Below are 14,627 nucleotides of genomic sequence, written 5' to 3'. Positions count from 1 at the left end.
TGAAATTTGTTGAGAACTCACGTATTTTCCAATCGAAAGTGACTTCTTGAGGATTGGAAAATGTCTATATAGTCTCGTCATTTCCAGATACACAAGAGTCATCAATCATATATCCATTTGTTGCACCTTTGAAAGTGTTCAGGGATATTAATATGTCAAAACCACTTTCTTTCTTAGCCTCACTAAACTGTTAAATATATGATCTTATTGGGGCCTTTCTCTAACATCTTAAGGTTTTAGATGAGCTGGTTGCTCAACATGGTATCAGAGCTTAGGCTGGCGCGAGAAGTAAGGTTCGATTCCCAGCCACCCCCAACATTCTCACAATTTATTATGGACACTAAAGGCAATTAATGCCTCAAAGATGGGCGTCGGTGTTCTACTTTTCGACCCATAGATGGGCTTTCGAGTGAGGGGGAGTGTTAAATATATGATTCTATTGGGGCCGTGCTCTAACACCTTAAGGTTTTAGATGAGCTGGTTACTCAACACAGTCGAAGTTGATGCACGGAATCATCTTCACAGATAACAAGTCACTTAGTAAGACATGTTAATAGGCCAACAACTCAGATCAAGAAATTCAATAAGAAATATGGCCTTAACTTCACTTGGTCACATATATTTTTTTTGCTAATTGGATACACATGCACGAAGTCGAACTCCTAACCTCCAATAAGGGTTACAAGAGCTCAATGACTGCACCAATTTTGTTGGCACTTGGTCGCATATATATATATATATATATGTACACGGAAGAAAAAATGTAAAGAGGGCTTAAAATAAACATGAGACAGAAATTTTAACACGAAGATACATGACATGATTTGATTCGCACACATCTTGAATGGTCAGGTATTGATCCTTGTTGTGATCATACGCAAACATCTTGTAGGTTACATAAGCCTCCCAAACAAGAGGGAGCGAGTCTGTCTCTAAGGCTAGATAAAGCGATATATGCCCTCGAACCCCTCTTTTTGTGTTTCCATTTGGGTAAAGAATCAACCTCAAAATTAAAAATAAATTATTGCCGGTTTGCCTTCTTGGCTCATTACGGAAGTTAAAGAAAAGTAAATTGTTAATACTTACAACTCTTTACTCTAAACTTTGTGTTGTAGTTTTCGATTAAGACCCTACTAAAATATGTCTCGTAACAAAAATAAATTTGTAAAAATTGTAAACGCCAAGATTCATCTTAATTAAATAAAAGAACACCAATCCGACAAGAAAATGTAAAGAAAACAACTTCTTCACTCTTAGATTTTTCTGGCATAAGTCAGACTAACAACTTGAAGACAACAAAGTCCTATTGTCAAACTGGTTTTATCAATTTCTAAGAAAAACTAGTGACTTTTGTCTTGATCTTAACCTTTGCTTGTATCAGCATTGTGTCATTCACTAACAATCCGCTTCCTCTTGTAAGGTTGCTCAACGACATGAAACTTGCATAACCCCAGACTTTTGATGCACCACTAGTGATGGACTCTGTTGTACTATCAGTGCTGAACCATGATTCTTCACCTGAAACAAAATTTAATTTTATTAAATAATTTGACAACTACAGCAATTGAGTCTTCTTGTTTGCGAACAAATGACAACATACTTGGATATCGATGATGAGAATCGGATAATTGATTCTTTGAGTCCGAACTAACTCTATAAGCAACGATAAGCAGTCTTTGACTCTAGAATCCCCGTTCGGGTAAAGCTGTAAACTCCTTAATTGTCAAGCAGAAGACAGAAAATGTCAGCATAGGCCTTAACATAATAGAACTAGCGCATTCTAATTTACATGTCCTACTTAGTTTTGTATGCATAAATTTTAAAACATTCTAGCTCAAGCAAGTTCTCGTGAAACATACAGAAGGAGAATTAAACTTACCACTTGCTTTCTCCACATTTAAATTCTTCAGAAACAAGTTTCTGATGGTTCAGTTTTTCTTTGCAAACTCTGGAGAATTCGGAGATTTTCCAGTCGAAAGTGATTTCCCGAGGATCGTCAAATATCTTTATAGTCTCACCCATTCCTGTATTTTTAATTCCATGTACTTCAACGCCAAGTACACAAGAGTCATCAATCAGATATCCATTTGTTGCAGAATTGAAAGTATCTAATGGTACTAATCTGTCAAAACCAAGTTCCTTCTTTGCCCGATGAAACCGTCGAGTTTTATGCACAGGGTCATCTTCACACAGACACATAAATTACATTGTAAGTCATGTTAATAGATCAACAGATCAGAACAAGAATCCAATAAGATATATATATGGCCTTAACTTCAGTTGGTCGAATTTTATTAATGAGATCCTCAATTACTAGACAAACTACATAAATTATAGACCATATTCTTATCAGAATTGAAACTACATCAGAATTTTTTTTACAGAGGCTTAAAAAAAGACATAATAAAAGCATAGATAGATAACATGATTCTGTAGCTCACACACCTTGGATGGTCAAGTATTGATCCCTATTGTGATCAAACACAAACATCTTGTAGGTAACCTTAGCCTCCCAACCAAGAGGTAGCGAGTCCGTGTTTTCAGTGGCTAGATAAAGAGATATATGATCTCCACCGCCTCTTTTTTTATTTCCGTTTGGGTAAACAATTAACCTCCTGCAAATAAACGTTGAAAAATAACAATGTAGTATTTCTCCAATAGGCTTGCACCCGTATAGTATGCAAATATTGAGTTCACAGCCTGGGTAGCGGCTGCGGGTTCATTACGATAAAAAAAATATTGAGAATGGTACCATGTATAACCGCCAGCATCAAACATAGACGACATGTATCTTTCTCCCGAATTCACAAGCTTGGAGAAAGATACTATTTTGAGAGAGTAATGAGCAGGCGGAACATCTCGTAGATATCTGACAACTCCTGTTATGAATATGGATGAAGAACAATGTATATTACGAGGTATGAATTAAATTGTGTTCATAAATAACAAACCTTGATTGGAGTCATCAGGAACTGGATTATATGTTCTGTCTTCTTCCATATTGTAATACTGAAACACGTTTACTCTTTACTATTATGTGCCTCCTGTCAGTGGCGGATTTAACTGTGTGCATGGGGTGTCAATTGACACACCATTAATCACAAAAAAGTTTTTTTTTTGGGCAAATCCAGTATGTTCCAGTTTCGTTAGCATATATTTGCTTCGGTAATTAGAACATTAGTGCACATATTTTCAATATCGGTTTTGTATAATACTTTATTAGTTTAGATTGTTTTGATTGACTTTTATTTTTTAATAATACTGTAATTATGTACATTAGAGCAACAAAGTGTTCCTTAAACAACTAATTATGTACATTAGAGCCGTTGTTTTGCTGGTTGTTTGCCTAGGTGGCAATGTTGTGTAGCACTGAAGTCATTGATTGTTTAGAATGTTGTTATAATTTGTTGTTCCAAGTGAACAACGGTTGTTTGGATTTTAAACTTATTATTTTATTCTCAGGTGACCCACTCAATCACCATCCATGCAGTGCTCCTTTACTGCATCCTTTTGCTTTACATTTTTATCTGTATTTTTAGTTTGTAGCCGTTGTTCGAACAACGGTTAATTTTTTTTTGCCCTATAAATACTCATATATTTAGCTTGTTTTTTTATCATCTCACAAATATTTCATTTCAAATGGATTCTCAGAATTCTCAAAATTCTCAAAATTTCAACTCTCAAAATTCAAATTATCCATTTCCTCAATTTATTCCAAATTCTCCACATGCTAGTTTTCAATATTCTCAATTTAATCCAAATTCTTCACCAATTAATCCTCAAAATCCAAATTTCCAACATTCTCAATTTAATCCAAATTTACCACCTACCAACTTCCAAAATTCAAATTTTCAATTTTCTGCATTTAATCAAAACTTTTCAAACTCACCTTCTAGTAGTCCTTATTATCCAAATTTGGAGATCATTTTAATTAATTTGTTATATTCAATTTGAAATAAATTTGTTGTTTTATTTTGTAATTTAAATTTTATGTAATTCAAATTTTATGTAATGTATTTATTTTAATTAAATTTGGAATAAATTTCTTATTTTATTTTGTAATTTCAATTTTATGTAATTTCAATTTCATGTAATGTATTAATTTTGATTAAATTTGGAATAAATTTGTTGTTTTATTTTGTAATTTCAGTTTTATGTAATTCAAATTTTATGTAATGTTTTAATTTTTTATTAATAAATAATCTTTAAATATTAATTATATTAATATTTGAAGGGATAAATATACTATATTAAATAATCAAGTACATAGATGCTAACAACGTTGTGAAGATTATTTAGGATTGGAGTAAAAAGTTGTTAGAAGTGAGTTGAACGAGAGAGAACATAAAATACTAATATTTTGGATGAGGTGGAGGAAGCAAACAACATTTTTAATTGTTTGCACTAAAGTTGCTCTTATTAGCTTAAACCATTTTGTTGTGTTCTGTTTTTGCAAGAGAAGTTTGTGAATTACGATAATATGCACAAAATATAGAACTTTTCACGGCCCTATACTTAAAAATGTAGTTCGTAAGTAAAAAAGGGATTAACAATGAAAATCGAAAACACATAATCTAACATCCCAGTCCCACATTGAGTATATCGAGTAGATATGAACCTTTGTTCAATTTATAATGTAAAGTACTACTAATTTTTACACCAACAAATCATGATCTTCCGGGGGCTTGTGGTGGGTTTGTTGTTTACCCAAATTAGTTGCACCTGGGCAGGTAGGATTCGGCTTATTTCGGACTCGGAATGGTGACTTGACCCGGTTTCCGAAAAATCTCGAAATTTGACCCGGGTTGTCACATATGATATCAAAGCCAACTCTCGAAAGCTTGACGAATCAAGTTGCCGGAGGTGGGACACGGATGCTTATGGTATTATTCCACAATGGCAAGAGGTCCGGTGGTGGGACACGAAATCAACCGGTATTGTCCCACAATGGCTAAAGAGGTACGATTTTGGTCTTATGGGCTGTCTGCACGGGCCTGACGAGGACGTCAGGAGTTTATGTGAAGTGGGGGAGTATGTAACACTCCAGTCCAACATCCAGTAGATATGAAACTTCTGTACAACCTATAAGGCTATGAAACTTCTGTATAGTCCACTACAAGAAAAGCGGGTAAATACGACCGGTTAAAAATCGGTTGTATTTAGTTAAATTCGACCGTTTTCATTCGTATTTAACTAAATACGACCGGTTTTTGGACTGGTCGCATTCGCTCGAGTCATATTTAGTAAATCAGTCGTATTTAGTATACGCGGCTAAATTCGATCGCTTAAATTCGACCGAAAGCGGTCAAATTTGTATTTCACCTAAAATTTGAAAATCCCGTCCAAAAATTTGAATTTTTGAAAAAAATTAAAAAGTCCGCCTAAACTATAAATACGACCGTATATGGTTAAAAATATTGTTCTAAATTCGATCGAATGCGGTCGAATTAACGAGCACCAGATTTTAAAAAAAAAATCGCCGGAAAATTCTCAGATTCCGGTGAGTTTCAAAAAATCCGGCAACCATTATGATAACTCCGATATTGCCAAAAATGAGATTTTTTCGGTTCAATTTCACACAATAAATCATTTTCAAAATCTAAAACTAACATCACCAACAATACAATCCATTTTTCGATCAAAATGAAAACTTTTCCAACCAAACTCGAAATAATGTAAAACTCGACCAAATTCAACACTCAATATCACAAAACAAAGTCAATAACTTATACAATCAATTATCAATAATTATATTAACATATAACCCTATCAAGAACAAAACAAATGATTCAAAATAATACCAAATCACAAATATCAAGTTTTCAATTTGAAATTTTCACATATATAATCCTACAATTTTCCTAAATACAAACTCACAATAAAAAATGATATAAAAACACAAAATTTTAAAGACCCATTTAATAATTTGTTCAAGAAAATAAAGATAAAAGATGGGTGTTGGGGGCTGATGTTTGTACGAATAGAAAATAAAAAGAGGTGGTTGGAAAAAAAAAGAACAAAAAAGGGGGAGGGAGGGGGTTGAGTGGTGACGGTGATAGAACAGGGGAGGGGGGAGGGGGGAGGGGAACATGGGGGAGTGGGGAACAGGGGAGCGGGGAGTGGAGTGGGGTGGTTTACCTTAAAAAAAGATATTGAATTTTATTTCTTTTTTAAAAGTAAAAATCAGCCGTTGTATTACACTTTAGTAGTTTAGTACTTGAATTTGGCACGTTGAATCTAAATTACGCGGATCTCCGGCATGGACATGATAAATACGACTGCAATCAGTTGAATTTAGAAGTGTCAATTTATAAATTCATATATTACGTATTTTCTGTTATAAAATTAAAATCCGAATAATTTCTATAAAAATAAATTGTAATTTGTTAATCTTTTTCTTAAAATATTATAATTTTATAATTTATTTTAACAACTAATTATTTTATTAAAAAATTAAAATTATGATTTGGATCAATTTTATGATAAATTCCATTAACAAGAGTGTGCGGTGAAATTTAGAATAATGTTTATTTATACTTTATTTGTAAAAATAATCGAGATCTAATGATTAAAATACATTTATTTTTTTAATTTTTTTTATCATATCACTAAAATATATAGATCTTAATATCTATAATGTTTCATAGACATATTAAAAAACATCATTATGATACTAAACACTAGTAAGAAGTACATGTCAAACTACTACTTGACTGTTAAAATAGCAAACCAAATACATTTATTTTTTTCTAAATTTTTTATCATATCACTAAAATATATAAATATTGACATCTGTAAGGTTAGATCATTCATTAACATTTTTTAAAAAATCAAAACATCGGTATGGGACTATCACTAGTAAGAAGTATTGGTCAAACTCCTAGTTGATTGTTAAAATATCAATCCAAATGCATGTATTTTTTTCTAAATTTTTTATAATATCACTAAAATATTTAAATATTGACATTTTTAAGGTTGGATCATTCATAAATATTTTTTTTAAAAATTGAAATATCGATATTGGACTAAAACTAGTAAGAAGTACTGGTCAAACTACTAGTTGACTGTTAAAATATCAAATTAAATGTATTTATTTTTTAATTTTTTTATTATATCACTAAAATATTTATATCTTGACATCCTTACGGTTGGATCATTCATAAATATTTTTTAAAAAATTGAAATCAGTATGTGACTAAACACTAGTAAGAAGTACTGGTCAAAATACTTGTTGACTGTTAAAATAACAAACCAAATACATTTATTTTTTCTAAAATTTTTATCATATCACTAAATTATATAGATCTTGACATCCTTACGGTTGGATCATTCATAAACATTTTTTAAAAACTCGAAACATCGGTACGGGACTAAACACCAGTAAGAATAACTAGTCAAACTACCAGTTGACTGTTAAAATAGCAAACCAAATACATTTATTTTATTCTAAAATTTTTATCATATCATTAAAATATATAGATCTTGACATAGTTACGGTTGGATCATTCATAAACATTCTTTAAAAAATCGAAACATCGGTACGGGACTAAACACTGATAAGAATAACTGGTCAAACTACCAGTTTACTGTTAAAATAGCAAATCAAATACATTTATTTTTTTCGAAATTTTTTATCATATCCTTAAAATATATAGATCTTGACACCTTATGGTTGGATAATTCATAAATATTTTTTAAAAATTCGAAATATCGGTACAGAACTAAACACTAGTAAGAATAACTGGTCAAACTACTATTTTCGCAAACCAAATACATTTATTTTTTTCTAAATTTTTTATCATATCACTAATATATATATATATATATATATATATATATATATATCTTGACATCCTTACGGTTGGATCATTCATAAACATTTTAAAAAAAATTGAACATCAGTATGGGATTAAACACTAGTAAGAAGTACATGTCAAACTACTAGTTGACTCTTAAAATACTAAACCAAATATATTATTTTTTTTCTAAAAATTTATCAGATCACTAAAATATATAGATTTTGATATCCTTACGGTTGGACCATTCATAAATATTTTTTAAAAAAAATTAAAAAATTAGTTTGAGACTAAACACTAGAAAGAAGTAGCGGTCAAACTACTGATTGACTGTTAAAATAGCAAACCAAAAACGTTAATTTTTTCTAAAATTTATATCATATCACTAACATATATATAAATCTTAATATTTGTTTCGTGAACAACTCGATTTGCAAATAACGTGTACAAAGTTAATAAGTTACTTAAATAATTTATTTTAAAAAAATTAAATTCTGAAAATAATTAATATTGTCAAATGCATTCATAATAGATAAATACAATTGATTTCTACTAAAATTATAATTTTTAAAAAAGCGGAAAATTTTCCCCACTTTTGCAACCAATGTTTAAAAAGTGCATGAAATTTCCCGTCATTTCAAAATATCAAAATCGATCGAAAACGGTTGAATTTAGGAGTGTTAAAAAATTGGCTGGCGGGAAAATTTCCCTCACTTTTTTGGAAAGACTAAATTTGACCGGATGCGGTTGAATTTAGGAGTACCGTTAAATTCAACTGTACACCCATTTTTTGGTAAGGCTAAATTCGACCGAATGCGGTTGAATTTAGGACTACTGCTAAATTCAACCGCATACGGTCGCATTTGTTGCTAAATTCGATCGCGTAAATGCGACCGCAAATAAATACGAACACATGCGGTTGAATTTAGCCGCACCCCTTAAATTCAACCGAAAGGGGTTGAATTTGACCCCGGTTGTATGTAAGCAGTTGTATAAGGCAAAATACTGCTAATTTTTGCCCCAACAAGTCAATGATCCTTTGGGGGCATGTGATTGACTTGTTGTTTACCCAAGTTGGATGTACCTGAGCCAGTAGACTTCGACTTATTTCAGACTTGAAATTAGGACTTGACCCGGTTTTTGAAAAAGGCTGGAGTTTTGACTCAAAACTCCAATTGTCACACGTAAATTCATCGGAATTGAAGAAAACTGATAAAGAGAATAACATCAAGACACAGGCGATAAAATTTTCTCGTTATAAAGTAAGGCCAACAACTCCGGGACAATAAATTTTCCCATGAACAAATGTAGAGAGAATTGCATTTTGCACCCCTTATATTTGGTCAAAAATTAATTTTATATACCTACTTTCAGAAATTACAGTTTGCATCCCCTTTTTGAAATCCGATCCATATTACACCTTTTTTGTCAAATTTTGCCAAATTTTTAGCCCAAATTCTTATCTTTAACAACATATATAATCTATTCGTGAAGAGAAAAAATGAGATATATTGTAGGAGACAACAACTAGGGCTATAAATTTAGGCAAACAGGGTGCATGTTAAATCGGATTTCAAAGTAGGGGATGCAGATTGGGATTTCAACATAGGGGATGCAGACTGTAATTTCAGAAAATATGTATACAAAATTGAGTTTTGGCCAAATTTAAGGGGTGCAAAATGCAATTTTCTCACAAAATGTCTACATTAGACTAAAACAAAGTACATTTGACATCATACTAGCTTATGTGTCAAATTCTCCTTACATCATCAAATTTTATGTGTCAAGCTCTTATTAATTTTGGTGATATCATCTTTCACTAACAATTCTCTTCTCATTTAATTTATCTTCAATCTCTCTCGGTCTTTCATTTATTATCTCCACTAATTTTCTCTCTTAACCATTTCTCATTTCTCTCTTACCCATTTCTCATTCTCTTTCTTTCTCATTTTTATATTCTTAAATGGATTTTTCTAGTGTTTGCCCATGAAACTGATATAGTATCAAATAAGGTAACCCAATTTCTAGGAAAGACTGGTGACTTCTGTCATGATCTTAACATTTGCCTGTAGTAGTATAGTGTCGTTCACTATGAAGCAGCTCGCCTATTTGTTAAGCCCACTCAATAACTTGAATTTTGAAAATCCCCAGCTTGTTGCTACATATCCAGTGATCGCTTCCGTGTCACTGGCACTGAACCACGATCCATTTGTACCTGAAAGGATATTTAATTAGGTTAGTAACGTGTTAGTAATACCAGGAGTCTCTTCTTGTTTAGCACCGTTGTCTCAACATATACACATACCTGTATGTCGAGAATGAGAATCGGATAATTGATTCTTTATGCCAATAGAGAACTCCGCTAACACTTTCTTCCCAGAAATCAGAAAGCAGCACAGAGAAAAGTCGAAAAAAGGTCTCAACAATTCAATTAGAGATAGATATGGTAATGGTATACATATGCAGTACATGCATGTAATAACAATGATAACAATAATAGTACTCAGGGTTTTGCATAACATGAGACATGAGCTGCTTCATTACTTTTTAGAGGCAAAAAACAAAACTCTCTATCACTTTATTACTTTTGTTCTTGTAATATAGAACACAAGGATGCAAGTAGATCAGAACAGAATTATAAATTTAAATTATGTGAAACAAGGCCTTACCTCTAAAACTGGTTAGATTCAATTAACACAATATACTTGTTTTCTTAATTTTAGTGGCAACATATGTTCACCCTTAAAATGAGCATGTCATCGAATCATTTTTCTAAGATCAGTTATTACTTGGACGAACTAAATCATGTATTTAACTGTTCAAAGCACCACTGAACACAAAGCATACTGTAAGTTATTAAAACAAACATAAAAACTTGATTTATAAATCGATTTTCGATACAAGCACCTTGGATGGTCAAGTATTTGTCCTTTTTCTGATCCAAGACAAACATCTTGTAGGATACATAAGCTTCCCAACCAGGAGAGAGTGAGTCTGTCTTCTCTATTGCTAGGTAAAGAGATATATACCCTCTGCCCTCTCTTCTTCCATTCCCATTCGGATATAGAACTAATTTCCTGCGAAGAAGCATAGTAAACAATATTAAAGACTAAAAAGTGTATTGATATAAAAAAAGTGCGCAGAAAGAAATGAATATTAGATAGCAATATAGTGACACTGACAGTAAAAAGAGTTTGTTATTCTACATAATAACAACGAAATAGAATAAACATTATTGAAAATGCATATAAAAATATAAGTAAGATCCAAGCCTTTTGATTCATAACCCCCCATAAGCTTGTGAGACTGAGTAGTATGGTTGGAAGGAAAGGATCCAAGTTTGTGACAGTGTTGAGTATGCAGCTTCACAAGGGGTTAATTATTATATGGGTCACTTAGTATGTTCTAATATATTAGATGAGTCATCATGAAATTTTTGGTCTCATTTAAATCACTCAAACAAAAAGGTGTATCATGTCGCTAAATTTTTTGACAGTCAACACTAAAATAAACGTTTTTTGGTAAGGTGGTTGACGTGTTATCTACGTGGATGTGACATAATCCTTGACCTCATGTTGTTGCAGCTATATCAGTGGGTATAATCGTTAAAATAAATATTTTTGGAGTTTAAATAACCCTAAAACTCGACTGAAAATCATATACACATGCAGGTTATGTTCTGAAATGGACTCCAATAAGGCACACTAGCCATCAGAATGTCACTTAATTATCTTTTTCCGTCAATACTTTTTAAATTGTTTAACGGAATGAAAATGTAATCTAACGAGCGATTTAAATAAGATCAAAAATTTCGCGGTGACTCATTTGATATTTAATGTATTGGAGCATAATAAGTGACCTATTTGATAACTAACCCGCTTCACAGGAAAAACCTTAGTAAGAATATCTGCCACTTGCTCAGTTGAAGGAGTGAAAACAGGGATGATTGTGCCAGCTTGAACTTGTTCTCTAACATAAAGACAATTCAGTTCTACATGTTCATGTTTAGTTCCTTCATGTAAAACTAGGTTTGCAGCAATGGAAAGAGCAGCCTTGTTGTCACATCTGAGAACAGTGGGAGGTAGATTTTGAATACCCAAATCCTTCAAAAAAGCTGATAACCAAGTGATTTCACAAGTAGTAAGAGCCATGGCCCTGTATTCAGCCTCTGGTGAGGACCTAGAGACCACATGTTGCTATTTTGATTTCCAAGAAATAGGAGAACAGCCGAGAAATATGCAATAACCTGTTGTAGATCTGTGAGTCATAGGGCAAAAGGCTCCGTCACTGTCACTGTATGCTGTCAGCTGTGCAGCAGAATTGGAAGCAAGTAAAATCCCTTGAGATGTAGTGCCAAGGAGATATCTAAGTAATCTCTTTGCAGCCTGGAAATGAACAGCAGTTGGTGTTTGCATAACTATGACAATAGTTGAACTGTAAAGGCTATGCCAGGCCTTGTGATGGTCAAATAAATAAGTTTTCCAATTAACCTTTGATACACAGTAGGATCATACAAGGGTTCACCTACATCAGCACTGAGTTTGACATGTGAATCCATAGGAACAAGAACTGGTTTTTCTGCAGACAGTCCATATTCTTTGATAATGTCATTTGTTTATTTCTTTTGGCACATAAAGATACCAGAAGCATCTCTGTGAATTTCCAGTCTAAGGAAATGTGTTAAGGGACCCAAATCTTTCATACGGAAAGAAACAGAGAGAAACTGTTTGAGGGAAGATATAGAGTCATCCAGAGATCGATAAATCATCAACATAAGCCAGAACTAAGGTAATGGAAGAGGTGGTGTGATGTATGTATAAACTATACTCAGTTCTGGATTGAATGTAGTACATTTTGAGAAGGGTAGAGGACCGCTTTTCAAACCAATTTCTTGGGGCCTGTTTGAGGCCATATAAAGATTTTTTTAGTTTGCAAACTAAAAGAGGTGTAGAATAAGAGCTTTCAGCAGAGGTTGTAGCAGTGTTTGATGTTTCTACAACCTAAGTGCGTGGATCCTGGTGGTAACTTCATGTAAACATCCTCAAAAAGGTCTTCATGCAAGAAAGCATTGGACACATCCATCTGGCAAGTGATCCAATCCTCCATGACAACAACTGCTAAGAGTGTCCTGACAGTTGTCAACTTGGCAACAGGGCCAAAGGTTTATGAGAAATCAATGCCATATTTCGGATGACAACCAAGAATGACTAATCTTGCTTTGTGTTTATCAACAGATCTATCTAGTAAGAACTTTGTTTTATATATCCATTCTGACCCAATGGCATGACATCCAGGTGGCAGAGTTGTAACCTCCAATGTGCTGTTTAATTCAACCAAGTAACCAACAATAAGACGTTCATTAGCAAAAAATTTCATACTTCTGAAACACTTACATTGTGATATTCATGATCAGTCTAACTATACTTTCATCATCCATACTCATAACAGGAGTTGTAAGATTTCTACGAGATGTCCCGCCTGCTCATTACTCTCTCAAAATAGAATCTATCTCGAGGCTTGTGAGTTCGGAAGAAAGATATATGTCGTCTATGTTTGATGCTGGCGGTTATACATGGTACTTTTCTCAATATTTGTATACCATACCAGTGCAAGTCTATTGGTAAAATACATTTTTATCGTTCAACGTTTATTTCCCGGAGGTTAATTATTTATCCAAATGGAAACACAAAAAGAGGGGGTGAATGGCATATATCTCTTTATCAAGCCATAGAGAAGACAGACTCACTCCCTCTTGGTCACAAAAAGAGGCTTATGTAACCTACAAGATGTTTGCGTTTGATCACAACAAGGATCAATACTTGAGTCTTGACCATCCAAGGTGCGTGGGCTATAGAATCATGTTATCTCTCTATGCTTTAATTATGTCTTTTTTTAAACCTCTGTAAAAAAATCTGATGTAGTTTGTATTCTGATAAGAATTTGCTCTATAATTTATGTAGTTTTGTTTAGTATTTGAGGATCTCATTAACTGATTTAAAGGCATGCTCATTGATAAAATTCGACCAACTGAAGTTAAGGCCATATATCTTATTGAATTCTTGTTCTAATCTGTTGACCTATTAACATGACTTGCAATGTAATTTATGTGTCTGTGTGAAGATGACCCCGCGCATGAAACTCGACGGTTTCATCGGGCAAAGAAGTAACTTGGTTTTGACAGATTAGTACCATTAGATACTTTAAGTGCTGCAACAAATGGATATCTGATTGATGACTCTTGTGTATTTGGTGTTGAAGTATATGAAATTAAAAATACAGGAAGGGCCAGATTATAAAGATATTTGACGATCCTCTGGAATTCAATTTCGACTGGGAAATCTGTGAGTTCTCAAAAGTTTGCAAACAAAAAGTGAACCCTCAAAAACTTGTTTCAGAAGAATTTACATTACATGTGGTAAGTGTAGTTAGTTCTCCTCTTCATCATGCTTGATCACTAGAACTTTCTTGAGCTGTAAAAATTATATACGTAATCTAGCTAGCACGTTATTAAATTATAAATAGAAAACTAAGTGCCTCATATATATTAGAATTCCGCTAGTACTATATTGATTATCGTTCTTCAAACTGCAGGGACTCTATAAACCACCTTATATCTTATTGACTTGTTAAGGCGTTTACTGCTTTATCCGAATGGGGAATTAAGAGCCAAAGACTGCTTATCTGTGTATATAGAGTTAGTTCAGACTCCTACATCTTGGAAGAAAGTGTCAGCAGAGTTCACTCTGGTGATAAAGAATCAATTATCCAATTCTCAAGTGCTATAATGTCGAATTATTTAAAAAAATAAATTTTCTTTCAGGTGAAGGATCT

At 32.9% G+C, this 14,627-nt stretch overlaps 1 protein-coding gene across 1 annotated transcript; it reads right to left on the bottom strand.

Moving 5' to 3' along the window:
• Positions 1 to 1,177: 1,177 nt before the first annotated feature.
• On the bottom strand, positions 1,178 to 3,117 carry LOC141687150 (MATH domain and coiled-coil domain-containing protein At3g58370-like). Its single transcript, XM_074492319.1, has 6 exons — positions 2,952 to 3,117; positions 2,753 to 2,879; positions 2,446 to 2,615; positions 1,880 to 2,183; positions 1,601 to 1,715; positions 1,178 to 1,518 (listed from the first exon to the last, which is right to left on the bottom strand). Exons 1-6 carry the CDS (start codon positions 2,998 to 3,000, stop codon positions 1,426 to 1,428), a joined length of 858 nt encoding a protein of 285 aa, XP_074348420.1. The 5' UTR covers positions 3,001 to 3,117; the 3' UTR covers positions 1,178 to 1,425.
• Positions 3,118 to 14,627: the final 11,510 nt, after the last annotated feature.

The sequence above is a fragment of the Apium graveolens genome, chromosome 9 (assembly GCF_009905375.1).
Source record: "Apium graveolens cultivar Ventura chromosome 9, ASM990537v1, whole genome shotgun sequence".
In the NCBI taxonomy this organism is placed as follows: Eukaryota; Viridiplantae; Streptophyta; class Magnoliopsida; order Apiales; family Apiaceae; genus Apium; species Apium graveolens.
Note: the sequence above shows the minus strand (reverse complement) of the source record. Positions and strands in the feature narration are given on the sequence as shown.

Bases quoted from the DNA above. Each gene is read 5' to 3' on its own strand.
- LOC141687150 (XM_074492319.1), bottom strand. From the start codon at position 3,000: ATGGAAGAAGACAGAACATATAATCCAGTTCCTGATGACTCCAATCAA. The intron at 2,880-2,951 runs GTTTGTTATTTA...TATTCATAACAG, and splicing joins TCCTGATGACTCCAATCAAG to GAGTTGTCAGATATCTACGA. The intron at 1,519-1,600 runs GTATGTTGTCAT...ATTTTGTTTCAG, and splicing joins TTCTCATCATCGATATCCAA to GTGAAGAATCATGGTTCAGC.